Genomic DNA, 15,512 nt, shown 5'->3' with positions numbered 1-15,512 from the left:
ACACTAATGTACACTTGCGCTAGCACCAGTAGTAGCAGTATTCGTAAGACATGTGGCCGAGCCAGAACGACACGGCGCCGAAGGTGAAAAGAAGCGCTGCACCAGCCGCTATCCTTTTCTGGTTATTGTTCGTTGTTTCTGCCGGCCGAAGATGCTGTAGCCGCTCGAGCTCCTCCAATATGCTCGCCTCTCTCAGCTCCTCTATTAGCTTGTCCAAATCCTGCTCAATCGCTCGGAGCTTACTTTCAATTTTCTTATCCACAAGCTCATTACCACAGTTGCTCCGTAGCTCTTCGATCTTTTCTTCTATAGTGTTCAATGCCGCTTGAGACCCAGTAGGTACTAAAGCTGTTTCCTCAACGCTGGGTTTTCTCCTCCACAATGGTAGTCTGGGCGGTGTAGGAGGCAGCTCAGGCTCACTTGTTCGATTTTCACTGTAGCCAGAGAAAAAACGACGGCGTATGGGCGGATCTGAAACGATTCGGACTGGTTCATGTTTCACTATGGTGTCACTGGGATCGTCTTCCTTAACTGACGGCAGAGGCTTGTAGGGTAGGGGAAGCGGCTCGCCTAGCTGTGCCCAAAGATCACTATTTTTGGTTTTTCTGTTCATAGAACAATTATATAACGAATGACTGGAGTTGGATCTGGTTGTTTATTTTGTTGATACTCGCGCATGGTGTTTTATGTGTATCGCTGTGGACAGGAACTACGGTTTGGGTGCAAATCATACTCTAATGTTCATTTATTATTTGCGGGCACGCAGCCTGAACTTGTCCATGAATCTGAAAACCAAGTAGGTTGCGCAGCCGATGAAACGGAAGAGAGCCATGAAGGCCACCGTCCAAAGAATCACTGTGAGGAAAACTCTAGATCTATCGTTCTTGATCACATCTGATTCACTGTCGGAGTTGAACTGATTGAATCCACCGGTTTCTAGAACGATGGCCACAATCACAAAGTTGGAGATCATCCAGATCAACACTGTCATGGATCTCACAAATGCATAATAGTCCTCGTTGGAGCCCTTGTAGTTACCCTCGTCAGCGTCAATTGGTTTCTTGATCTTCTCAAGTTGGTTCAAATAAGATTGGTTGATCTCTTCTTTGAGAACAGGGATATTGACATCGAAAGTACCATCCTCTCTGACCTTAGCAGCACCCAAATCGGTGGCACCTGTGTCACCCTTTGTACCCCAAGAGATATCATCAATGTTACAAAACGCGTAAATGTTCAACACGTTAATGTAGGAGGGTGAAAGCAAAATGTACTGGACGAACGATGTGAACATGTGCCATGGTTCGAAGTACATGAATGATGCAATAAAGTACAATGCATAAGTTGACGCAGTAGCGACAACCAAGTCTCTGAATTGTGAGTTTTTGAAGAAAAGTGACACCGAAACTCCACTATTGTCCTGATAAATCTGTGTAATGGCGTTGACGGCCATAAATATGGCTGCGAAAATCATGTATGCCATAAGAATAGCAAAGAAAACCACGATGACAATGTAGAATTTCTCAGTTCCCTTTGGTTTGTTACCAAAACTCAACACGAAAGTAGTCACAATAGATGCAAGATATAACCATAAAAAGATCACAGATAAAACGTTACCAGGAGCGAAATTGAGACTTTCGTCTGATAGCGATGTGGTCAAGATACGGAAAACCAAAAAGTAGGAGCCAATGGAAAACCACGAGACGATAAGGTTAATGAGCTGATAGAAGAACTCAACATGGAACATGAGTTTCTTTCCGATACTATGCAGCGAGTGCCAGATCTTGTAGAAATGAGCAAGAGAGTAAATGGCTGCGAAGAATGAACCATTAAGCCATCTTCTTCTCTGCAAAATAAACTCGGCAAGGCCTTCAGGAACATCTGTTTCAGCACTGGCGGATTTACAGTACCGCAAGACCCATGAACAGCCTGGTTTAGCAACAAGCTCATAACAAAGAATTCTATCTTCGGCAAGGTACATGTTGGAGGTGAAGATACCGGCCTCCTCCTTCAACATCTTAGTCTTAAGCTGATACTCGTCATCATTTGGATCAAGCTCGCCACTTCCGTGCAAAAACTCACCCTTGAAGTATTTCTCTAACGGACCCTTTCCGTTGATGTCGTTCTGTAAAGCGACGTATCTGTAAGCCGAAAAGGCACCAGGCAAGACTGAAATGAAACCGAACACGGATTCAGTGGGCTTGTCGAGAATATTGGAGATTTTGTACTCAAAGTTTTGGCCGTAAACAATTGGGTTTGTAATCATTTGTCTCTTCTTCAAAGAAGCCTTGATCTCACCACATGTACCGGCCACACGAGGGTCCTTATCGAACTCTTTCCATAAGTGGTACAAGGACTTACCCGAGGGCTGGGTACCACAATCGAGCAAGACCACGATGTTGGGATCGAGGACCTGTGAAAGAGCCTCGAAACACCAACGATGACTGTTGATCTTCTTTGCATTATTTTCCTTCAAACAGAAAAGCATCTGCACTGGAACAACCTTCTCAGTCGTCAATTTGACGGTATCATCGACTGACGAGATACCTACACGAGTAGTGTACTCGTAGATATGGCCCTGGACCTTCTTATCGTCAATTCTGGATTTGGCCAATCCCTCCTGGTAGACACCAAGAGCGGCCAAAAGCGCCTGAGCACGCTCGTTGATCTTGGAACGGCCATCACTGACCACGCAAACCACGACCTTCTTCCACGAGTCCTTGCCCCACACTGGAGAGCGCGATCTCGACTCCAAATGCTTGATATTCTTGAACACACCCTTAAGAGTACGGGCAAGAAGAATGTCGTCTTCGTTGTACATGGTAATAACGACCATCATCTCGGTCTGACGTCTCACAGGATAATGGATAGGACGCAAGATGTACCCGTCTCTCCAGAAGTTCGAAGGTCCACATGTCACGGCGGTGTATCTCATGTAGGAGAACTCTCTACTTAGGCCGCCATCTTGCAAACTGGGGTTATAGTCGGGAAATTTGGTAAGAAGCTCCGTGGCCACAGGACAGTCCAAAACCAAGTGACCATTGTGACCTGTGGCTATACCGAGTTTGGGCTTTTCACGGACCTCTTCCTGCTCAGGAGGCTCGGGGAACTCTTCGCCGTTTTCAGCAAAAGGCAGCTGCATCTCCTGGTCGTAGATAGTCTGGCCATCTTGTTCGGAATCGGAGTCGGCCACGTGCACGGTCTGTAAGTCCAAGTTGTCACCTTCAAACCTGTTGAACTCGATCTCTCTGTCGAATTGCTGCTCCTCCTCGTCATCATAAGCATGAGGCACAAACGCCTGGGAGAAATTGTACCCTGTAGCGGCTGGATCGTACGCGGTGGGCTGGTATGGCTGAGGGTAGGCGCCCATTTCAAAGTCATTGTCTCTAAAAGGATCGTGGGACGGTAGAGGCTCTCTTGGAGGAGGTGGAGGAGGCACATGCAGCGTATTGAACATGGCCAGGGGTCTTTCGTCTTCGTAGTAGTCTAAGAAGTCGTCATTAGACTGTTGCATCTGACTGCTGTAGACGCGCTGGGGCTGTTGAAAGTTGATGCTATCGACGGCATCGTTGGAGTAGTTGTAGACACCGCCAGTCTGGGGATACCTAAGGTACCTCAGTTCTTCGTCGTCTTCCCTATATGGCATGGACGAGAGGGAAGTAGGTTAAGTCGCGAGAATGGGAAATATAAGACAATACGACTAAAGCTGGGCTGCTTCTGTGTAGGAGGCGATCTGGGGGTGTGGCAGACGGAAGCTTATATAGTTTAGGGTTGTGGGGCACACTTGAGGGGCTTTTGAAACGTCAGAATTGGTGTAATTTTTTAAACTGCGCTGGTGTTGTCTGTACGGCTGCGTCTTGTTTCCTGATTCAGCTAATTCGCGGTTTATGCCAATAAGTGCCTTGGAGGTGGATGCTCGAGGGTCAAGAAAAAAAAAAAAGTAGAATGGGAGGTTTGAAAAAGTTTTTCTCGCTTTTTTATTTTTTTTCGACATCCACAATGGACTCCTCCGCCGGCGAATCGGTGATACCTGTGGATCGGCTATAGGCACTATAAATAGCCCAAACATCGCTCCTACACCGCATGCCGAGCCCTGGCATAGCCCTGACCGTTGGCAATGCAGAGATCACCAGTCACGGCGAGGAATTGGAGGAGAAGATGAAAAAGGGATAAAAGTGAAGATTTGAATGACCCCTGAAACTTGGTTTTTGCCAATTTGTGGTATCGACCCCGCGAGCCCTAACGGCGTTATCAACATGGCTTTGTGTAACTAGACCCCATCGCACCTACTCACTCGCTTAGACCACACAGAAGGATCGTCTTTTCTCCTGCACTATGACACGGTTCCCCTGCTCCAGCAGATTTACGGGCTTTCTCAAAGACTTGCCTAAATGTGAGCATCATCTCCATATTGAAGGCACCTTGGAGCCGGCGTTGCTTTTTGCCTTGGCTGCAAGAAACAACATTGACTTGCCTGAGTGGTTTCCCCAGACCGTGGAGGCATGCAACAAGCGCTACTCCGAATTCGCCGATTTGCAGGATTTCTTGAACCACTACTACGTGGGCATGGGCGTGCTTATCCACGAAGCGGATTTCTACGATTTAGCCATGGCGTACTTTGAACATGCTCATCGTGACGGATGTCTCCACTCCGAGGTGTTCTTTGATCCTCAAGGGCACGTTGAAAGAGGCATTTCTGTGGATACGGTTGTGAACGGCTTGCACAGGGCCTGCAAGGATGCTGCTGCTAAATTTGGTACGACCCAAATGTTGATAATGTGTCTTTTGAGGCACTTGCCTGCGCTGCTGGGCATGGAGACCTTGGCGTCTGCTGAAAAGTACTACCAGAACGGCGTTATTTCCGGTTTGGGCTTGGACTCGGCAGAAAAGCCGTTTCCACCTGAGTTGTTTGAAGAATGCTACACCTCGTTGAAGGAGAAGTTCCCCGAGGTGCGTTTGACAGCCCATGCTGGCGAAGAAGGTGACCATACTTACGTCACCAAGGCATTGGATGTGCTTAAGGTGAGCCGTATTGACCATGGTGTGAACTCAAAGCAGTCGGAAGCGCTTATGGACCGGTTGGTCAAGAATGACACTCTTTTGACCATGTGCCCTTTGTCGAACGTAAAGTTGCAGGTTGTCAAAGATGTAGACGAGTTGCCGTACCGTGAGTTCTTTGATAAAGGGATTTTGTTCTCCATCAATTCAGATGATCCCGCCTACTTTGGTGGATACATCTTGGACAACTATGTCGCTGTTCAGACCCGTTTTGGCTTTTCGGTCAAAGAGTGGTGCACAATTGTGCTCAATGGTATTAACGGATCGTGGTGTGGTGAAGAAAGGAAGCAGGAGTTGAGGGAGATTGTCGATGATGTCTACGCAAAGTACAAGGATGTCTTGTAGGCGGGCAATGGTATGGTATGGGATGATATGATAGGAGAGTTTATAGACATATGGGAAGGTGTGAATTGAGTTTGTAGCTTGCTCTGGGTGGAGTCTTCTGATGTCAAAGCTTATTTTTCAAAGTCAAATTAAACAGGCGCTTAGAGTGGGCAGGCAACATCTGGCCACACAAAAGTCCAGCAACCATGGGATATGAATTCTATGAGAACACGAGTGCCAGCTTACCCGAACGTTAAAGAAATATTGAAAAAGTCTCCGATTATGTGTGATTTAGATCTTTGAAAACTTTAAACGCCGATATCTCGCGATCCGCCGGGAATACGGCTTTTTAAAGCACTTTAAGGCAAAAAGGTCCATTTGAAGTTTATATTGACCTAACTAGAACTCATTTTCGCTTTTGAATGACAAACACACTATTAAGACATATTTTACCTGCACTACCATCTTGTATAAAGTGGCTCTGTGGCCGAGCGGTCTAAGGCGGCAGACTCAAGTTCTGTTATCGTAAGATGCGCGTGTTCGAATCACGCCGGAGTCATTATTTTTGGCATTTTAGCATCTTTGCTGCCAGACCATGGAGCAGGGCATCATGCATCGATCAGGAATTCAGCAATTCGCTTAAGTGAGTGACTGTGTAGCAATAATCTACTGTGGATGCGCCCTCAATGGGTGCAAAATACACATTTCACCGAGGATTTGGGCCATTGATCTAACGGCCACTACCAATTGGAAAACAAGATTTTCAAAACCTTCAATGCATTCAAATTTTTTCGTAAAATATTGCCACCCTTTGCCACACTCGGGGTAGCAACAACTGGGAGCAAGCAGCTTACGTGCATGATCCCACAGTAGGCTATAAAGAGGTGACTTGGAGGCAGAAAAAATACCATCACGAATTACACAATATGGCCAGAACTATCAACCCAATTATTATTATCGTTGCAATTGTCACCGTTCTCCTTGTCATTTTCAGAACTCCATCTGGAAAGGACAAGGCGGTTGACACTTATGCTGCTGTCACTGACACTGTCTCTGACGCATGGAACAACAACTACATCTTGTCTTTTGAGCCTACCAAGAAGGCCAAGAGCACCGAGGAGGCCGAGAAGATCAAGGCTGACTTGGACCAGGCTGTCGAGGAGTACAGAAACTACTTGGAGAAGGACTTGGGCTCCAAGGTTAAGCACACCTACGACTCCACCATCCACGGCTTGAGCGTCCAGGTTGACGAGACCCAGCAGCTCTTGAAGGCTTTGGGCAAGAAGGCTGTCGGCAAGGCCAACAAGCACGAGACCATCTTGACCGACAAGCTCTACGAGCTCTTCTACAAGTTGAAGGGCGATGATCTCAAGAGATTGGGCATCAAGATCAAGTTGGAGAAGGACAAGTTGGTCAATGCCCAGACCTAAGCCCGTCCCCTCCGGCGGCGCCCCCCACGCTTCTATAGCTAATAAAATTTGAATTCACTGGCATAGCCATTGACCCGTCAACGGTCTATGATATATAGTCTCCAGTATAAACCTAGAGCTCCACCTCCTCCAGCTCGTGGATCTCCTCCACGCCGTCGATGGCACCGAACGTGTTCTCGCCCGAGTACAAGACGTACAAGAAGCCGTCCTCATCCTTGTGCTCCTCGTAGACCGTACTCATCAAGGCTGCTGTGGGTGGCAAGATGTCATTGACAAAGATAAAAATGGCCTTTTCCGAGGGCAACTTGATTCTCTTTCTAATCACGTACACGAATTGCCCGACGGTCAAGTCTCCTGGCACAAGGTACTTTCTCTTGTCGATTTCCTGGATATCCGAGTTCTCTACCTTCTCACAAATGACTGGGAGTCTATCCTTGAACCTCTGGAGGATTCTGGTCGACTCGGACTTTCTTTTTTCAAACGAGTTCTCGTCTTTGAACTGCGATCTCATTGGCGGCTTGTTTTCGTGATTTCTGTAGATGTGGTGTGTTTACTGCGATAGGGATCCTTTTATCTTATCGTCACCCCTTGTGGGGCGCTATGACAGGCAGGACTGCCTGGGGTCGTGTCCTACCCACGAGGTTGCGAAAACGGTCCCACACATGGCCTGTGGAAGTGTAAACAAAGCGTGTTTGTGGAGAGAATTTGGGGAATTTTTGAATTTCAGTGAGCGTTTTGGTGGTGGTTGATGGGAGAGGTTTAAAGTAGAGAAAATGATGGCTCTTGGCTACGGACGGTGGATTACGTAATCTGGGAAGTGTGGCAGGTGTTACCATGACCGTATTAGTCACGGTGGCGACCGAAGGCGAGGCGTGGTGTTTTTCGATTAGAGATCAAAAGCTGTTAAGAATTGTCTGGTTTTGTTTGGATTCTGGTGCATTCAGATCAGTGGGTAGGCTCAGTTTGCAGCCATTGGTTGCAAGCAGTACCGCAGCTGGTCACAGTGGACCATGACCTATGTGATGGTTTTAAAGATTTGAAGAGGTTCTTTGGAGAGTTTTGTTTCGAGTGGAACTTATTCGTCGATAATTGATTCGGAGGTCAATTTCGGAAACTGCGGTAGAGGTTGCTGTGGGTACTTGCGGGTGAGCAATGTGTCTCACTGGTGGTTATGGCAGTTAGAATTTAAAAGCAGGCTTTAGCGTTCAATTTTGTATTGAACTTTTAATTGGCTTCTATTTTGAGGAAAGGTAGTTAATAAAGTGCTGTTGCATTCATAGCCATCCACCATTAATAGTAGACCTTTAGCCACTGCAAGTCGAGTTGACTGATGCAATGTCGACTTTTCAGCCAATGAAGAACCAAATCAGATTCAAGCAGCCATTGCTTTAGATTCGAAAAGTCCAGTAATCGTAAAATAAAGTTCCGTAGGCTATTCGGCTTTCTCATCTCCTCAGTGTAGATGGAAGTCGAAGCACCAGTCCTAAATGATCATACCCAAACACCAAGATTATCAATACTTTCTTCAATTAAATGTTATTTCAATTCTCAAACCCTAAATTCTACACCTTCACCACAGGTGACCTACATCGAACACCCCTCCGACGTTGTGCTATTGTTGCAAATTCCTGCACTAGCAACGAAGATCGATCTCAATAGACTAGATATGCTTCTAAGACGATTACTGACCTGGAAGCCCCAGCAAGGCTATCCCTTCAAATGTGGGCTTGAAATTCACACCCAGCTAAAAACAAAGTTCAAGCTCTTTTCGCTATCCAAGAACGATCCAGATTCCCCTCCAAACACCAATGCTAGTTACTTCGACTATGGTCTTCCCGGAACGTTTCCCCAATTGAACCCAGAAGCTTTGCTTTTGGCACTTAAAGCTGCCACTGCATTGAACTCTAACATCAGTGAGTTGTGTCATTTTGACCGTAAACACTACTTCTACCTCGATCAACCAATGGGGTACCAGTTGACACAGCATCATAGACCATTGGCCAAAGGTGGGCAATTGCACTTGACCAAGAAGTACGATAATGTCAGTGAAGACCACACTATACGAATTGACCAGATTCAGCTTGAGCAAGACACCGGAAAAATGAACTACAACGAGTACGATGGAGCAATCACTGTGGACCTTAATAGAGCAAACGTGCCACTCATCGAGCTAGTCACTGAGCCTGACTTCAAGAACATTGAGCAGGTGAAATCATTCGTCAGAAAGTACTTGACATTGATGTCTCACTTGGGCGTTTGCTCCGGAGACATGGAGAAGGGCGCCATGAGATGCGATGTGAATATTTCTGTGAACGGAGGAAAGAGAGTGGAAGTCAAGAACTTGGGATCTACTTCTGAGATTGTGGCTGCGGCTACCTATGAGTACAATAGACAAGTGGAGCATTTGAAGACGTCGGACGAGCCCATCATTCAAGAAACCAGGGCCTGGGACGGTAAATCCACCTACAGGAGAAGAGACAAGGAAGATGCAAATGACTACAGATACATGCCCGACACAGAGATTCCTGGCATTTTCCTCTCCCCTCAGATTGGGGAAGAGATCCGTGCAATCCTTCCAGAGTTGCCGGAAGAGATCTTGGACAAGCTCACCACTGAGCCATACTGTCTCGAGATCAAGCACGCTCGTTTCCTTGTGGATAACGTTGACATTCTCAAATACTACCTTGACTTGTATGAGTACGGATGCATTGGAGCCATGCTTGACATCAAGACAGTCAACAACTGGCTCCTCCACGAATTACTAGGTGCCTTCCATAAGTTGGAAGTTCCTTTCGACCGTACGGCCATTAGTCCTAGAAGCTTGACCGAGTTGATGGTTATGGTTAAGAAGGACAAGATCACATTTTCTTCCGCTAAGCTTTTGTTGTTACAGCTTTTACAATTAGACCCTAAGGAGAGGCATCTTCCCATGCATGAGTTGGTTGAGAAGTACGATTTGGGCTCTGCTAACAGCGCCTCCACTAAAGACTTGGATGAGGCGATCACTGAGATCTGTCAAGATATCATCGCGGCTAATCCAGACGTGGTTGAAAAGATACAAAACGGAAAATCCAACTCTATCAACCACCTTATCGGTCTCGCCATGAGACAAACCCAGGGAAAGGTCAATTCAAAAGAGTTCGAGAGGGTCTTCAAAAATCTTATCAATTAAAGGTACATCTATTTGGGAACGACATGAAACTCGAAATGGACATCAGTCTCTCCACTGATCTGGTCTTCGATATCGGATGACAGGCGATCTCCAGGTTTGAGGGTATAAGTCACACCTATGTCGCTTTCTTTTATCAAGGTGTCAGGCAGATCTAAGGATCTTTCCGCTTCACCAAACACGAGTTCCTTATAGTCTGTCAATTCGTGCATGGTGGCCATCGTTCCTTCGGTCCGAACAGTGTCCCTAGTGAGGTGTTTGCTTTCTGTGAACTCTGTGGAGATAACAGGATCGTCACTGTTGCTGCCCATTGAAATCTTTTTGAATCCAATGAAGCGAAGGAAGCGGCGGTACATAGAGAGTGCATCTGTTCCCAAGCCAAAAAGGATGAAGGTACAGAATGCAAGACAAATGTTGATAATCGGCGACGCAAGCTGTGACGTTCCATAATCGAAGGCGTATATCGTGCCCCAGTGCTCGTTGTGAATGTCCTTCAAGTTGAAAGTCAGGACCCCGAAAGTGTCAGCAGCATTGACAAAGTTATAGATGGCGAAGGGCACTAAAACAAAGATGATGAGCAAGCTGAATATCACCAAACGTGCAAATCTTCGTTGGTTGAGGCCGGAGCCTGTGCATCTCAAAATGTCTTTGATATCTCTGCGCTTCTTGAGGTATGTGATCAAGGTCAACAAGGCAAACACAAGAGCAACCACCGACCACACGAGATTCCAGATCTGCACCAAGATGAGTGTCAAATATGAGTATGCGTAAGCAGCAAGGCAGCCACGATATCTGAAGATGACATAACGGGTAGCTTGAACGATAATCGAAGTGCTCATGACGAAGATTGGAGTGATCCAGCACATGGCAATATTGGTCAAAGGGCGTCTTTTCGATTTGGGGTTCAAAAACTTGTGGTTTTCAGCACGAATGATCATGAACAAGTTGAACATGACGGTAGCAATGCAACACAACTTTCCCGAGGAAGCTCCACTGGTGAGTCTGACAGTAACATCACAGTAGCCTGGCGCAGTAGTTACCGCATCAAAATCATCACCACTCCAGATTAATGCATTGACAAAAGCGATGAGATTCTCATAGCAGAGCCAAAAAATCAAGCTGCATGCTGGGATATTCTTTTGCCTGTGGTGGTAGAAAAATGGTGGTATCAAGAGCACAAAGGCTATGAAGGAGAAGGCAGCGATACACAGACCTTGAGCGTCGAGAGCCATTTTCTATATCTTTGAAATTTAAGACTCACCGGCAATCTCATTACATTTATATTACTTGCATTGCATTAGTTGGCTTGGATTATTTTTCGTTGTCCATCTCAGTTGTTTGAGATGTGCCATTGAAGGCCCAATACAGTAACCACATACTCAAGTACGAGAGAATTATTTTTCTCGAGATGCACATTCCAGGAGAAAAGCAGGACAGTAAATGTGAAAATTTGTAGCAGTCAAGTCTTGTCTATGCCGATTCGGCAACCAATGGTCAGCTTGGAACTGTCCTAGAGCGACTTCAGGCAGGTATAATGAAAGATCAGTATATCGGTATTTTCCAGGACCGACTAAATTTCCTGATATTTTTGACTTTTCGGGAAATTGTTGAAGATATTGGGTATAGTCAATGTTTTCACGAGATCAACATACCATCGTATTAGGGCCTCGCAGTATGAACACCCGCCTACAGTCACCTCTCTTATTCTTAAATTATAGTATATGAATCCCCCATGTTTTTCTCTTTTTCATATGTATATGACAGTTATGCAATGACAGACTTCAAGATCTCGTGGGAAGCGATCACAGAAGCGTACTTCTGGTTCAAGAACTTCAACAAGTCAATCACCTTCTGCTTGATCTCTTCGGTCTGGAACTGCTTCATTCTGTCGAGGTACTCCTCTCTGCCCAAAGTGGACTCAGCAATCAACTTGAGTCTCTCGGCCTCCTTCTGGAAGATTTCGGCAAAGATCTGGATCACCTTCTCGGACTGAGAAGCAATCATCTCGTTACCGCTCTCGTACAAGCTGATGATCCACTTCAAGATTGGAACGTTCTCCTCAGGAGCAGACTGCAAAGGCAAGTGGCTGAGAAGAGCTGGCAACACGTGCTCAAGTGGAATGGCAGCCTGGTTCTTCAAGGCCATTCTAGCAACACATCCACAAGCGTTGGCGTTGGCTCTGTTGACCACATCCTTGGTCTCCTGGTCGTCAACCTGGCCCTCCTTGTCAGATCTGCTCAACAAGTGGAACATCATCTGCAAGATTTGCTGGTATTGAGCAGAAAAGTCAACCTGGCAGAACTCAATGATCACACCGACACCGTAGGCGGCGTTACCCTTGACCTCCAAGGACTTGTCATTGGCTAATCTATCGCTGAACACCTGCATCAACTCTTGGGCGTATGGGTTGGAGTCCTTCAAACCAACGGAGATCTCAGCCAAAGCACCAATGGAGCTGACTCTCTTACCCTTGGACTTGGAAGTGACGTTGGAGAGAATGACACCCTTGAAGGTCTCGAAAACCTTGACAAAGTCAGGACCCAACTTCATAGAAAGCAAGATCAACACTTCCAAAGCAGACTCGAACATCATGGCCTCGGTCTCGGAAGCATCCTCGCCCTCCTCGATCGGCTCCTCGTCGTCAATCTGAGATGGGTGCTCCTTCTTCAAAAGGTCCATCAAGGAACCACACAATCTCTCCAAAGAACCAGTATCAGAAGGACCGCTGGTGACAGCAATGGCACCGAAGGCATTAAGAGCCTCACAGATGTTGTCCAAGTCACAACCAGCCAAGGTAACCTCAAACTCGGATTCCAAGTTGGTAACAGTAAGCTCTCTGGCCTGCTTGATCAAGTCCAAAATAGGACCGTCAATGTAAGGCTGCTGTGGGACACCAATTGGAGGCTTGAAGTTGTCGCCGTAGGTAGCCTTGAACATGGCACGGACGATCTTCCAAAGAGCGTTCATGGCAGCTTCTCTCATACCGTAAGAAACCTCAATCTGCTCGGCCAAAGTGGTGATGGAGTCGTTGACGTACTTACCGAAAGCACTGCCGGTACCCATGGCCAATTCAGAAAGAGCAACAGAGGCAATCTCCTTCTCGATGGTAATACCGGTGTTGACCTTGAACTTGTCACCGAGGTTCTCCTCGTCATCGTCAAGAAGACCCTCAGCATCGCCCTCCTCGAGGTTGAAGGAAAACTCCTCCTGGTTCAAGCACTTCAAGATCTGTGGAACGATGTTGTCCAAGAAACCAGCGAACTCGGAACCGTAAACCTTGGCCATGTTGGTGATGAAAGCAAAACCGGACTCTCTGATTCTAGAGTGCTCAGAGTTGAGAGCCACGTAGGCAGCCTCAACCAAAGGCTTAGCGTAAGAGGAGAAAGACTCAGAACCGACGGCTCTGGCCATGGTGGAGATGTTCTCGAAGGTGAGAGCTCTCAACTCAATGTCCTGTTCAGACATACCCTCGGTGTCACCAGCATTCTGGATGAAAGGCTCCAAAGTTTGAACGGACTGGTGGAAGTATGGGGTGAAACCTTTACCGGAAGCAAAAGCAGTGGAACCAATGGCAGACACGATGGCAGCCTTCAAAGAGGAGGAGTTGGCCTCCTGCAACATGGCGAAGAACTTCTCCATCAATGGCTGAACGTACTCGGCAATGGCATCGTGGCCCATGAACTCAATGATACCGTCCAAAGCGTAACAAGCGTGCTTGTAGGTCATAACGTGAGCGGCGTTGTTGATAATGTCCACGAGAAGAGGCAAGAACTCCTTGTGGTATTCGGCAATGGCATCCTGCAACTCAGAAGACAACTGAGCCAAAGCTCTAGTGGCAGCAACCTTGACGACGATCTCGGGGTCCTGCAAGCCTCTGACGATAATAGGAACGAGCTTAGCGGCCTGAGCGCCCAAGTACTCTGGAGCACCGGAAGAAGCGACACCAATACACAAAAGACCGGCTCTTCTGGCGTACATGTCTTTGGAAGTGACCTGGGCCTCCAAGTTCTCGAAGAATGGGTTGATCACCTGAGATGGAGGCAACTCGCCGGACAAGATGGCCATCAAACGGAGAGCCAAAGTGGAAGGAATGTTTTCCTCGTTCTCGTTCTCCTCGTCCTCGTTGTTCAACTCATCGTCCACATCGATCTCCTCGGAAGCGATCTTGAGAGCAACAAGAGTGAGGGAAGGACCCAAGTTGTTGGACACAACCTTGGACTTTCTCATGGAAACCACGGAAATCAAGAATTGCATGGCCATACAACGGATGTCCTCGTCCAAGGACTGGTTGGTGGCGATCTCCACGACAAACTGGATAACTCCGACGATTTGGTCGCCCATCAACTTGTTGTCCAAGAAAATCAACGAGTTGAACACGTTGAACACATTCTTGGTCTGCTCGGAGTCGTCAGCCTCGATGGTCTCTCTGAGCACCTGCACCATACCGGGGATGGAGTTCTTGAACTTGTTGGCAGTAGCGGTGTTAACCTCGGCCTCCTCCTCAATGTACTGAGAAAGCACCTCAAGAGACATGGTAGCGTTCACTCTAATGTCTCTTGGACCCTGCTGCTGCAACAAGTTGGCGAAAAGGGTCACAAAGTCGTCCAGGTATGGACCGAGAGCTGGGATCTGGGTCTCCAAAAGAGTGTACAAGGTGTAGACGGCCATGTCCTTGGTCTGAGCGTCGCCGTCGTTGATACCGTTGATCAACGTGGACAACAAGTAAGGCCACAGGTTCTGCTCCAACTCAATCTCTCCAATAGCAGCAACAACACGGGCCGAGGAGTGTCTGATCAACTTGTTCTGCTGGGTGAAGGTGTTGCGCAAAAGAGCCTCCTTGATAGGATCCTTCAACGAGGCGTCCACGCTCTCCCATTTCGTCGAAATGAGCTTACGAGCCTCCACGGCAGCCAACTGCTTGACCTGGTCCTGCTCGGCATTCTGCAAGATGTGGAAAAGAGATGGTAAAGCCAATGGGTTCAGGTAGAAGTCCTTGGACAAGCGGGCCGTAGCCAGCTTGACGGTGGCTGGCGCAAAGGTCTGCTGGAGCGTCTCCTCCAACGCAGCAAGATATTGGGGGTCCATCTTGGAGAAGGTGTTGGTGGATCAAAAAAAATTGACCTCGCGATGGAGGTGTGCACGGACGCCTGGCTCCAGGCTCGATGGGGTGGAGAGGGTTGGATATTATTGGGTGGTCAGGGGGATTGAAATAATTTGGAAAACTTTTCGAGAGGTTTTATTGGCGGTGATTTGTTTGCTTTATTGGTTTTGTGTGGGTTGGTGGGATGGTTGCCTGTGGTGGGGCATGTCTATGTACTGATGGCTGCAACTTTTCGCAGGACATCCGATGGGGTCTACTTGTGGAAAGTGTTATTCACGATGAGGCAATCGCAAAAAGGTGATTTTGGCAGTGTTCAACGTGGCCATTGCAGTTTGGCGAATTTTTGGTGCCGTGTTTTTGTGGCACCGATGGCGGTATGTGTGATGAGATCTCGATGAGATCTCGATGAGCACGATGCATGGGGCTGTAGAGT

General features: G+C 47.3%; 7 protein-coding genes and 1 non-coding gene across 8 annotated transcripts; 4 read left to right on the top strand and 4 right to left on the bottom strand.

Moving 5' to 3' along the window:
- Window positions 1-19: 19 nt before the first annotated feature.
- CHS2 (chitin synthase I) lies at window positions 20-3,643 on the bottom strand (the record flags this gene model as incomplete). The annotated part of the gene is made up of 2 exons (XM_024856788.1): window positions 20-590; window positions 774-3,643. The coding sequence occupies 2 exons, from the start codon at window positions 3,641-3,643 to the stop codon at window positions 20-22; spliced, it is 3,441 nt and encodes a 1,146-aa protein (XP_024714668.1).
- Window positions 3,644-4,332: 689 nt separating this feature from the next.
- AAH1 (adenine deaminase) lies at window positions 4,333-5,400 on the top strand (the record flags this gene model as incomplete). The annotated part of the gene is made up of 1 exon (XM_024856787.1): window positions 4,333-5,400. One exon carries the CDS (start codon window positions 4,333-4,335, stop codon window positions 5,398-5,400), a length of 1,068 nt encoding a protein of 355 aa, XP_024714667.1.
- A 456-nt stretch (window positions 5,401-5,856) lies between these two features.
- C7M61_001375 lies at window positions 5,857-5,938 on the top strand. The gene has a single exon. It is a non-coding gene; the product is annotated as a tRNA-Leu (tRNA).
- A 367-nt stretch (window positions 5,939-6,305) lies between these two features.
- On the top strand, window positions 6,306-6,809 carry C7M61_001374 (uncharacterized protein; the record flags this gene model as incomplete). The annotated part of the gene is made up of 1 exon (XM_024856786.1): window positions 6,306-6,809. The coding sequence occupies one exon, from the start codon at window positions 6,306-6,308 to the stop codon at window positions 6,807-6,809; it is 504 nt and encodes a 167-aa protein (XP_024714666.1).
- A 112-nt stretch (window positions 6,810-6,921) lies between these two features.
- AUT7 (ubiquitin-like protein) lies at window positions 6,922-7,320 on the bottom strand (the record flags this gene model as incomplete). Its single annotated transcript, XM_024856785.1, has 1 exon — window positions 6,922-7,320. One exon carries the CDS (start codon window positions 7,318-7,320, stop codon window positions 6,922-6,924), a length of 399 nt encoding a protein of 132 aa, XP_024714665.1.
- Window positions 7,321-8,475: 1,155 nt separating this feature from the next.
- Window positions 8,476-9,981, top strand: C7M61_001372 (glutamyl-tRNA(Gln) amidotransferase subunit; the record flags this gene model as incomplete). Its single annotated transcript, XM_024856784.1, has 1 exon — window positions 8,476-9,981. One exon carries the CDS (start codon window positions 8,476-8,478, stop codon window positions 9,979-9,981), a length of 1,506 nt encoding a protein of 501 aa, XP_024714664.1.
- A 42-nt stretch (window positions 9,982-10,023) lies between these two features.
- STE3 (Ste3p) lies at window positions 10,024-11,210 on the bottom strand (the record flags this gene model as incomplete). The annotated part of the gene is made up of 2 exons (XM_024856783.1): window positions 10,024-10,040; window positions 10,097-11,210. 2 exons carry the CDS (start codon window positions 11,208-11,210, stop codon window positions 10,024-10,026), a joined length of 1,131 nt encoding a protein of 376 aa, XP_024714663.1.
- Window positions 11,211-11,742: 532 nt separating this feature from the next.
- On the bottom strand, window positions 11,743-15,063 carry C7M61_001370 (uncharacterized protein; the record flags this gene model as incomplete). Its single annotated transcript, XM_024856782.1, has 1 exon — window positions 11,743-15,063. The coding sequence occupies one exon, from the start codon at window positions 15,061-15,063 to the stop codon at window positions 11,743-11,745; it is 3,321 nt and encodes a 1,106-aa protein (XP_024714662.1).
- Between the last annotated feature and the right edge of the window lie 449 nt (window positions 15,064-15,512).

This window comes from Candidozyma pseudohaemuli (genome assembly GCF_003013735.1).
Source record: "Candidozyma pseudohaemuli strain B12108 chromosome Unknown scaffold00002, whole genome shotgun sequence".
NCBI classification, from domain to species: domain Eukaryota; kingdom Fungi; phylum Ascomycota; class Pichiomycetes; order Serinales; family Metschnikowiaceae; genus Candidozyma; species Candidozyma pseudohaemuli.
Note: the sequence above shows the minus strand (reverse complement) of the source record. Positions and strands in the feature narration are given on the sequence as shown.